This window comes from Trachemys scripta, chromosome 1, assembly GCF_013100865.1.
Source record: "Trachemys scripta elegans isolate TJP31775 chromosome 1, CAS_Tse_1.0, whole genome shotgun sequence".
NCBI classification, from domain to species: domain Eukaryota; kingdom Metazoa; phylum Chordata; order Testudines; family Emydidae; genus Trachemys; species Trachemys scripta.
Genome location: NC_048298.1, coordinates 60,802,783 through 60,814,351, shown reverse-complemented (window position 1 = coordinate 60,814,351; position 11,569 = coordinate 60,802,783). Strand labels below are relative to the sequence as shown.

Here is an 11,569-nt window from a genome sequence, read left to right as displayed (position 1 = left end):
TCAGGTCTATTGATGGCCTGGTATTCAAATAAAGATATACATACATTTGTTCTAGAAGAGTCCCAACCAATCAAGATGCTCAACTCTCAAGCAGTACATGTTCCCCCCTCCCCCCAAAAAAAGTTTGCTGCATGCTAATACCAAGTGAGTGATCAAGACATTTAAGTAGGCTTGATAACACATGGCATCATGATTCAATAAAAAAACCTGCCGACTACATCAAAGCATTTTCACTGGAATATTTGACAATACCTGCCCATGGACAAATAGGCAGTCAATTGAACAGCTTGCAAAGCCAAGAAGAAACTTGTCAGAATCTTCTAAGGTTTTTTAGGAGAGTTACTCATTTGTGCATTATGAATAATAGGACACTATCCTTTCAGTTCCTCTTAATTTCCATCTGCCCACCAGGTTTTTGGTTAAAAGGGAACTTGCAACTGAAGTGTAAAGAAGAATGCCCTAGATTTTGCTGAACAAACTAAATAATCAGTGTAAAAGAAAGCATTCAGTAATTAAAGGCATACACTTTTCTTAAAGTGTTCAGTTTATTAAAGAAAAAACCCCTCGACTCTATCCCACTTATTAGGCAATTTTCACACATAACTGAAGTATCATAAGCAGTATTTTAAAATTGGTAGCACCTTCTAAAAGCATGGTATTTTGCACCTGCATTCTTTGTGCTTACACAAGAATTCAGGTGCAAAATACCCTGACAAAGATAGAAGACTGCCATGATAGATGAACTGCCAGTTCCCCTATTTCTTAAATTTGTAAGTACACCCATAGGAACATCCCTGAATAACCTCATTACTTTTACAACTTGAAGAATGATAGAATATCATCTTTTAGAAGAAAGTGGTCTCTTCTTACTCTATCAGAGCATAAAACAGATTCTTTGTATTCCGAGCAAAACTTCCTCAAACTGGTACAGCCTCTTAACTCTGCATCTCATTCAGAACAGCTTGTCTAATTTTTCTAAAAATATTTTTAAAGCTTTTTCTTTTACATTTTAGATTTCAGGGCCAGAAGGGACCATTGTGATCATTAGTCTGATCTCCTGTAAAACAGGCCAAATAATTTTCCCAAAATAATTCCAAGAACATATCTTTTTTTTTAAATCTTGATTTAAAAATGGTCACCATGAACCATGGTAAATTGTTCAAATGGTTAATTACACTCCCGGTCAAAAATGTATGCTTTATTGCCAGTCTGAATTTGTTTAGCTTCAACTTCTAACCACTGGATAGTGTTATACCTTTCTTTGTTAGACAGAGAAGCCCAAATATCTCATAATGTTCCCCAGATAGATACTTATAGACTGTAATCAAGTCACCCCTTAACCTTTTCTCTGTTAAGCTAAACACATTAAGTCCTTGAATCAATCACTGTAAGACCATAAGGCATGTTTCTAATTCTTTAATCATTCTCAGGGCTCTTCTCTGAACCCTCTCCAATTTATCAACATCCTTTCTAAATCAGACATCAGAAGTCGACACAGCCCTGGTCTACATTACAGAATTAGGTTGACATAAGTCAACTTACGTCGACCCAACTTTGTAAGCCTCTTCACTAAAAGGTAGCTTGCACCAATGTATCTCACCCCCTACACCGATTTAACTCCACCACTGCAAGAGGCATAGCGCTTAGGTCAATGTAATTAGGTATATACAGTGTCAGTGTAGACACTGCCTTGCTTACATCCATTCGTGGGCGGCTGGAATAAGAGGCTTGGGGAGGCTAAACCTTCCCAAATGGGCAAGAAATGCCAGATGCAGTGCACCTCCCTTTGGAGGAATGCTGGCCCACCACCTCTGAAGCGCCGCCGCTAGAAGCTCCCAAGAAGTGGGGGAGCCACCAGCACGCAGACAGTGGCCACTCCCTGGGGCCCCACCTATACTTCATTTCTTTCCCACAAGGCCCTGCCCCCACTCTACCTCTTCCCCCCCACCCACACCTCTCCGGGGGAGGGGGTGGAGAAGTGCAAGTGGGGGACTCTCAGAGATGGGGCAGGGCCTTGGGATGGAGCGAAGTCAGAGCCTCAGGGGAAGCAAGACATGGGGCCACGGTCTCGGCACTGGTGCCTCACCTACACTTCTAGGGAGCTTTCAGCACTCACATACAGCCACCCCACCTATGCATCCACTGTTGCTGCCTTTCAGAAACTGTCCCACAATGCCCCACACTGACAGTTAAATCGGTCCAAGTATTTCTGGTGAGGATGCGCACCTCCAATGCAAGGAGTGTAGTATGGACATGCAAAAGCTATTTAATTACTGTGGTGGCTGTACGTCAACATAACTTAGGTTGACTTAATTTTGTAGTGTAGATTTGCCCACTGTATTCCAACAGCGGACACACCAGTGCCAAATATAGAGGTAAAATAACCTCTCTATTTCTACTTAAGATTTTCCTGTTTATGCATTCCAGGATTGCATTAGCTATTTTGGCCACAGAGTCGCACCATGACCCCCAAATCTTTTTCAAAGTCATTGCTTCCTAGGATAGCGTCCCCCACCTTGCAAGTATAGCCTACGTTTTGTTCCTAGATGTATAAGTTTAGCCATATTAAAACGCATATTGTTTGCCAGTGCCCAGCTTACCAAGCAATCCAGATTGCTCGGAATTGGTCACCTGTTGAGCTGTTCTCTTCATTATTTACTGGGGTCAAGTGCAATCAGTGATGATTTTTCTTCCAGGTCACTGATAAGTGTTAAATAGCATAGGGGGTCAAGAGAATTTCATCCTCTTTAGGCCTATGTGTTCATTTTCTGATTCAATATTGGATCTTTGTTTGCTTACACCACACACATTTTGTTAACCAACAATTAATTTTTACTACTGTAAGCACTGCACTCAGACCCGAAGAGCAAAGCGATTTATTTTTTGATCAGCTTCACAAATCAGATTAAATCGCCAGGTAACTCCAGTTTCAAAATTATCTCATGGTAGAAAGTAGTCATGTACAAAGCGAAAGATAATAGCATTATTTTCAGAGAACAAATTAAGCTTATAGATGGTGATTTTAATAGATAGTGAAAGGAATTTACTGTAACCAAGTTCCTTCACAGCCCTGTTCTCCACCAATAAGTAGCACTGCACTCTACCCCTTATAAATCCAGTTTGCTCCCAAGAGTTCCAAAATGTCCGCAAACCTGAAGTGTTTAAATCAAGGATTCAGGTTCCTGGCCAACTAACCCACAACATGGCCCCAATATGAAGACATTCATTCTTGGCTCTGCTTTCCAGTTCTTTGATTCAGAACTTTAGTCTACCTCTAAACAAGTCAATGACCCCAACAAGGAACTAGACCACTGAGTCTCCACATCACACATCTTCTACTCTGCCATTTATGAAACAAACTACACAGTACTGATTGCATAAAAAATGTATATAGTGTTGTAGCTGTGTTGGTCCCAAGATATTATAGAGACAAGGGGGTGTTGTAGTATATTTTATTGAACCAACTTCTTTTGGTAAGAAACAAGCTTTTGAGTTTATACAGAGCTCTTCTTCGTGACAAGAATAGCGGCGTTTAAGCTCAAAAGTTTGTCTCCCAACAACAGAAGTTGAGCGCACCTTGTCTCTCTTACATACAACCTACCATATAAAGTCTCCAAACATATACTACTTTTCTTTTAATGTCTCGTGTCCTCACTGCTTTTAGAGTGATGTGCCAGAGAGGTTATTTCCCAGCATGTATTGAACTAGTTTAACAATTTCACTTTGCACTATACAATACTCTCCTTTTTCTTATTTTGCCAACAAAAACCTTACTATGCACTCAAGACTTATTTGCTGGAGGAGAGGTTACATCTCTAGAATCCTTATTTGAATTTCCCATTCTTTTACTGTGAAAAAACACAAGAAGAACTCAAATTGTCTTGTTAGACTGACCTCACACTTACTAAGGGAACTCGCATCTTTTCATGTACACCTCTACCCCGATATAATGCTGCCCTTGGGAGCCAAAAAATCTTACCGCGTTATAGGTGAAACCGAGTTATATCGAACTTGCTTTGATCCACTGGAGTGCGCAGGCCCGTCCCCCTGGAGCGCTGCTTTACCGCGTTATATCCGAATTCGTGTTATATCTGGTCGCGTTATATCGGAATAAAGGTGTATTTATACCTACTCCTGTATTTTACACTCCATGCATCTGACAAAGTGGGTTCTAACTCACGAAAGCATATGTCCAAATAAATCTGTTAGTCTCTAAGGTGCCACAAGGACTCCTCGTTGTGTTTGCTGATACAGACTAACACGCCTACCACTCTGAAACCTGTCAAGATGAGCAGTCGCTTGAAGTGCTTGGCAGTTCATGCAAAGACACTTAACAGCTATATGTATTCACAGTATCACAGCTGGATCACTAACATCCCACTAAAAAGCAACAGAGGGTTCTGTGGCACCTTTAAGACTAACAGAAGTATTGGGAGCATAAGCTTTCGTGGGTAAGAACCTCACTTCTTCACATCCCACTGGCTCCAAAGAGTAAACTCAGTCATGAGCTAAAAGTTTTATACAGTTCAGCAAAAAATGGATTTCACCTTTACTGGCTTACACATTTTGGAGTGAGCTAGACCTTACTGAGGCTCAGAAACAAAAACTTACATGAAAGTGAAAGATGTGTATGCATTGTAAAAAGTAAATTTTTGTGTTTGTAGGTATAAATCACACAGTACTTTACTCATTCCTTGAGGATTCCCAGTTGTGGGAAAACAACCGAATACAAGCCAAAAAAAAAAGTTATGCCAAAAATGCTCCAGTCTGAAATTAAACTCTTTCATTGCTGTGCTTCGCAACAGGAGTGTTTCTTGACACAATGACAGTGAACTATGAGAAGAGATAGGGCCAGTTTCGAGGGAGAGCTCAAAAATAATATTTAAAATAGCTTGTTTCTTTAAGATGTAATTCTGGTGCAAAGTGACAGACATAGCTGAAATGTAATTTACAAGCTTATGGAATATTCCAACTATGCTGGTTTTTTTGTTTGTTTTTTAAATAGTTTGGGGGTAGGAATAGAAAGATGCTAAGGCTTTTTGAGAAAATGAGAACTGAAAGATGACAGTCAGTTTTTGAAGTTCAACCACTCAATGCCCAGTCATATACTAGAGACTAATTTAATGTGCACACCACTTACACAGGACACAAGAACTTATGCACTGATGTTTACAAGTCACTTACTTCATGAAAGAGTTAGTGCTTGCCACTTTTCTAATCAAAGTGTTGAACGGGGTTTTAAAAAAAAAAAAAGGGGGGGGGGGGGGCTTTAACTACCTCTTACCAGGACTTACACTCAACAGAAAAAGCACTCTCTCAGTACCTGGATTGTTATGCGAAGAAAGTTATAACCCAGCAAATTGTTTTCCTAAAACTTAGTTCCATTTCACTGGGGGGGAAGGGAGAGGAGAGAGAGAGAGAGACACTATTTGACTGATGTTTTGAGAGGCTTTTGTTCCAACTCCAAGTTATTTCCATAAAAAAGTGTGAAATACAATTCAGTAAAGTCCAAAGCAGTTATACAGGAAAAGTGTTTTTCTATAATAGAACATAGGACTAGTTACTCTGAAACAGTGATGTCCAACTTGTGGCCTTTAAGAGGTGACAAGAAAATAGGTATTTGATTATTAATTCTAGTATGTTGCCTGAGACATACTGTACTATTTTAAAAAGAAAATGTTGAATCGACCCTGTCACTATGGGGAGGAATGTAAGTGACATCCCACAGAACTATAGGAGCCACCAGGCTCCTGCAGGAGAGAGCTAGGCTGGCTTTATCTGAGCCTAAGAAGCACCTGACACAGCCACCCAAGACAGCAGGAGAGAGAGAAAAAGAAGCTGAGAACAAATAACCAGTAACAGGTTCCGCAATTCTCTGCCCAAGTCAAGATTGGAGTAGCCTGGAGGCTGCTGGCGCTACGTGGCAATAGTTACCCAGGGACCATACACTAGCTGGAAGTAGCCAAAGCATGTTACGCTCCAATCAGATGCCTTTCCTGCCCTCAACTTGCGCCCTATGCCAGAGGCTGTGGAGAAAGACATGCAGGATTGGCTTTATAGTTAGAACCCTGCAAATCCGCAGATATCCACGGACCATTTTTGCCGAACGCAGATAGATGCAGACCTAAATTTTATATATAAAGCCCTGCAAATTTGCAGATATCCGCAAAAATGATCTGCGAATCAGATGCACACCGCCTCTATTTATAGTCCTCTAGGGGCCTCCCCTCATCAGAGGGGACTCCGGCAGGGAACGTACAGGTGGTTTCCACTGCCTTTCTACCACCTAGACAATGCAAAGGAAGCAGAATAGGACCAAGCATTGATTGTGACCCCTTTACCTTTTTTGACATATTTGCTCAGTCTGAGGGCTGAACATATATCCTGCAGGATAGGTCCGTCAATGGCTATTAGTCAAGACAGGCAGGGATAGTGTCCCTAGCCTCTGTTTGCCAGAAGCTGGAAATGAGCAACAGGGAATGGATCACTTGATGATTACCTGTCTGTTCATTCCCTCTGGGGCACCTGACATTGGCCACTGTCGGAAGACAGGATACTGGATGGACTAGATGGACCTTTGGTCTGACCCAGTATGGCAGTTCTTATGTTCTTATGACACCACTGCTCTAAACTCTGATTCAAAAGAGAAGTAGCTTTCTTCCAAATACAAAAAGGTCAAGATACGTTTACATACAATGTACTTTTAGTATAGTGACTGAGAAATCCATCTTATGGTATAGCCACACTTCGGAGACTACACAGGCATAGCTAGGTCACCAGACTATGCCAGCATAACTCTAATGTAGAGCCTACATTGATGAAAAGGTCGTCGTTACCCCCTTCTCCCCATTCACTTAGGAACACCACCCTCCCAAGCAACAGTAGCTACATCTATGAAACTTTCTTTGAACCTCGCAGCGTCTACACTGGGGGTTAGGTTGGCACAGCTATGGCACAACCCTGACCAATGTAGCTATGTCAACCTAACTTTGTAAACTAGACCTCAGTCTTCAGGAGGGCTTGTAAAATCCATTTGTCTGTTCACCAGTGGGAAACTTGCCCATCAAAATCTTCAGGATTTAATACTTTTGTCTTTAAGACTTCACTGGGAGTTGTGGTGCTCAGCACCACTTAATAAAAAGAGGAAAGTTTCTAGCCCTTATGGTTATACATTACAGGGATATCTTCCTGAGTATTCAGTCTATTCCAGTGTGTTGCCTTATGTTCACAGCTTTCCCAAACAGCAGAAGACTGCCCAATTTCACTGCAGCTCTTCTGAGCCATGTGGGAAGCAATAAAACTGACAAACATACCCATTACTCTGCTGCTGCTTGAGAAGGCTACTGTCAGCAGTAGACCAAAAAATGGCAGCGCAACTGCTACATCCCTTTCCACAGCCAAAAGATTGGAGGGGAAGGGGGGGGCTTTCCCATTCCAGAATAGCAGAGGGATTCAAAATGTATCAGACAACTATTTGCTGTTGCAAGAGCCCCAGTAGGTTCCAGGGATAAATTAATAGTTTGTATTGCAGTAGCACCTAGAGGCCTCAATCAGGGATTAGGGCCCCATTGTGCTAGGGCACTGCGCGCACACACACACACAATATTCTAATATATTCATCTCCCTACATCTATTTTATTTCTGTCTTGAATTAGTTTGTCTATCTAGTCTGCAAGCAGTTAATGGCACGGATTACACCTCCATCTGTTTCTTTTGCATGTTACACACCTACTTTAACTAAGGAAGTATGCAGCCTTTCATCTCAGTCACTGTTCCAAGACCAGCATAAATCACTAATGACTACACATTACCATCTAACTGTTGCTCACTCTCCTTAAGACAAGATTCTGTCATCTTTTTAATTTCTAATGAACAGCTATCCGGATAAAGAAAATACCACTACAGTTAATAGACAGTTTTGATGCCCATTTCAGGGAGGCCAAGAGTTGAATTAGCATGATTCACCACCCTGAGATGATACATTTCCATTTTTGTACCTGTTTTATGGTTACAGAATGGCAATTTCTAAATTTTAGTCATTTTTAAAAGTTACTTCCACATATTTAAGAAGTCCAAATAGGTATTATGTGAAGATTTAAAAGACTGCTTGACGCTCAAACTAAGGCCTCAACCTGTATTTTATACAGGATAGTCAATCTTAAATTTAGAACAAGATCTCTGCTAGAAAGCTCTACATCACATCAACCTAGAGCAGTGGTTCTCAAACTTATTTGATCAGGACCCCTCTGTAGTTGTTTATGCCCCCCACACACACACTGCCATTCAGCTCTGAAGGCAAAGCAGAGAGCAGTGGCTGCTGGCCAGGCACCCAGCTCTGAAAGCAGCACCAGGCCAGCAGCAGCACAAAAGTAAGGGTAGCAATGTGGGAAAAAAATATATTAATCAATATCGCTTTTCACAGAAGACTTAGCACCCCATTGCCACCCTTACTTCTGCGCTGCTGCTGCCACCCCAGGGCTAACAGCTGGAGCCCACCACCTTGGGTGAGGACTGGCAGCAGGCGGGCGGGCGGAGGGGGAAAGAGATGAGATCCCAAGCCACCTCCTGATGAGGGCAGAGGAAGGAGGAATCTGAGCCTGGGTGGCAGTGCTGCAGCTGTCAGCCCCAGGGCAGTGGAGCTCTGGCTACACCCTTTGTCCCCACCTCCCGGGTGTGCATGGCCCTTCTGCACCAGCTCCAGCATCCTGAGGCCAACAGCCAGAGCTCTTCAAAAAAGCATACAGCTCATGCCTCCCTTGACACATTCCTGCACCTCCCTTGGGAGGCCTGCCCCATAATCTGAGAACCACTGAACTAGAGCAAAAACCAAACCTTTTGCAGTATAACCTCATTTGTGAAAATATCATCCAAACCTGGGTTATGCTTCATTTGACTACACAGCTTCACTTATGTATTAAAACTGAATCTGCTTTACTATTTGGATCAAAGACATCCGAATGCAGATGAATCTTACTGAGATCATACCAATATAAGGCCTTACCACCTAATTTTTCTATTGACCTTTCATAAGATGAGTTGTCATAAAACAAATATGAAAGTGCTTAGTGAAACAGAAAAGTCATACTAGATAGACAGATGTCAACAGGTTAGAGCAGGAGATTGAGTCAGGTTCTACACACAGTTGTCAAATAGACTCAATGGTCACCTTGAGCAAGTCATAATCCTTCTGTGCCTCAATTTATACATCAGTAAGTGGGAACACTATTTACCTATACTAGAAATGCATTGGAAAGATTATGCTGTCAAGACCCTGAAGTGAAAAGTGTTAGAGCACAAAATAGCACTGGGTAAGTGTATGCCCCATTACAATAAGAGACCCCCTCTTACCCTTGACCTCATACTTACTGTTGACTTCCCCATGCTCAGCTACTCCCGATCCTCTCATTCTCACGTACATGAGTCCCAGTATCAGAAAAAACAAGCATGCAGCAGTTAAGAGAAACATGGACAAGTAATGTGCACTGAAGCCTCCGGTGGTGGATATCTCCTCTCTCTTGAACTGTTGGAGAAGCTCCTCCTCAGGCTCAGAAAGCTTTTGCTTATAGGTGTTTTTCAGGTAGGTGTGATTAGAGCCCGTGTGGTTGGAGTGATTGATTCTAAGGGAAGAGGGGGTGGCAGCACCCAGGGGGAGGCTGTTGGTAGCTGAATAAATCCTAGGTTCAATATTAAAGCCACCAGCAGCGCCGCTGAGAACATGATTATTGGCTGCTTTCCTAACAGTGCCCAGAGGGTCACTGATTTTGCTGCTGTCCATGTCTGTGGGCTGCGGCAGTACCAAGAGTGGAGGGGAATTCTTGGAGGAGGTGCTGCGGTATCTGGGGGTGGAAGGGCTGGTGTCCAAGTTTTCACAGTCTCCCCCCCTCGTCACCGCTGCCTCCTCCTCATTTCTGCCCCTGTCTAGACTTCCAGCAGCAGCCGCCTCCGCCCTGTCATTCATTGCGATTACACCAGCACCGCCGCCTCCTCCAGCCCTTTGCTGGCCCGTCTCCATCATGCCAGCGCCGGCTGCAGCACATTTGCTGGCCGTGAATGGGGCAGCAGATTTGCTCAGGCTCCGTCTGCCCCGGTGCTGGCGGGCTGCAGTCTCCTCCTTCAATACCTGCTGCTTGGCTCTCTCCCCCTCCTCCTCCGAGTCGGAATACTCGGCCCTGCCGCCAAGGGAGGGGTGCCTATTACCATTCACAGTCCGGTTCTTCCACTGCCGCTCCTCCTCCTCCTCCTCGTCCTCCCCCCCTTCCCCAGGCTCCCGCATGTCCTGAGTCTGAGCCCCCGCCGTGGCCGTCGGTCTCCTGGCCACCGCCCCCCACCAGGCACTGGGCTTCCTCCTGGCCGCCTCAGGGGGGAAACTGTTCCTCTCGCTGCAGGCTCCATGGGAGGCTGCGGGCCTCAAGCCGCGGACTGGGGGCGACGCCCGCTCCCTCCGGCTGCTGCTGCTGCCGCCCCCGGCGCCGGCCTGGCTCCTGGGACTGGCCTCCACATCCGACTCGTCCGAGCTGAAACCCAGCAGCACTTTGCCGCCCCCGGCAGGGGGTGCTGCGCGGCTCCGGCTGCCCCCGCCTGCGCCGCCCGGCAAGTAGGGCTGGTCGGGGCTGGCCAGCCGGGCCCCCATGCCCGGGGCCGCTCTGCCGCCGCCGCCTTCGCCCGGCGCTGCCCCGGCCCCCGTGTTATTGTTGTTGCTGTTCCGGGTCTTGTTGGCGCTGCCGCGGGCTCCGGCCCGCTCATCCTCCCGCAGTTTCTTCAGCTTCTTCAGGTAGACGGGCCGGGTGCTCTCGGTGACCGGCCCCGGGGAGAGGCCGAAGCGCCTAAGCTCCGAGAACAGCTCCTCATCCGTGAGCTGCGCGGCCGCCGCCATGTTTCTCTGCCCCGCCGCCGCGGCGTTTCCTACCCACGCGCCGCGCCGCTCTCCCGTCCCCGCCGGAACTGACGCGTGCGCACTAGACTGTGGCCTAGACCCGTCTGTCACCCTGGAAGCACCGCCCCCCCCGCCGGAGACGCCAGCCAGACGGGAGAGGGAGGGGGACGCTTCCCCTGCGCTGCGCTCCACTCCACTCCACGGCCTTACGCTGGTGCTGGGCACCGGGGTGAATGACACGCACGTGCGCGCCCGTCTGCAAGCAGCGCGGCCCTCCCCTGCGAGAAGAACGCGTTGCAATGCGCCAAGCCGGGCGACGCCGGAGGGTACGGAGCCGTGAGAGCTACTCCGTAGTGGAGGCTGCACTGGTTGCTGCCATTCTCTGACGTCCCAGGAAGGCGGCTGTTGGGCCGGAGGAGGGAATGGTGTAGAAGGCTGGGCTCCACCCAGCAAAGTTGTGTCCCCATCCTGCAGGCAAAAATCTGGGTGAAGTGGCATTGGGTACATGGTGGACATATAACGTAATCCCCCCCTGCCACACACATGAAAATGGAGCCATGGATACAAGAATGAGGCAAGCTTAGATTTAGTACCAATTGTTCCATTAAAGCTGTAGCTGAACAGGTCTGAAATAGGTGTGGATAAAATATCCTGTCAAGATGGGAGTGGGGTTTCAGTCAATGTAGGTAATCTGCT

The 11,569-nt window shown here is 45.8% G+C and overlaps 1 protein-coding gene across 3 annotated transcripts in view; it reads right to left on the bottom strand.

Annotated features, from left to right (window-relative positions):
• The window catches only part of LEMD3 (LEM domain containing 3), a 77,623-nt gene extending 66,660 nt beyond the window's left edge, over positions 1 to 10,963 (bottom strand). For 2 of the 3 annotated variants that reach the window (XM_034770650.1, XM_034770655.1), the window contains exon 1: positions 9,367 to 10,873. In XM_034770650.1, the coding sequence (XP_034626541.1) occupies positions 9,367 to 10,873 (1,507 nt within the window). Of the gene's footprint in view, positions 1 to 9,366 lie in introns of all 3 variants that reach the window. The other variant, XM_034770661.1, reaches the window with a different exon arrangement.
• Positions 10,964 to 11,569: the final 606 nt, after the last annotated feature.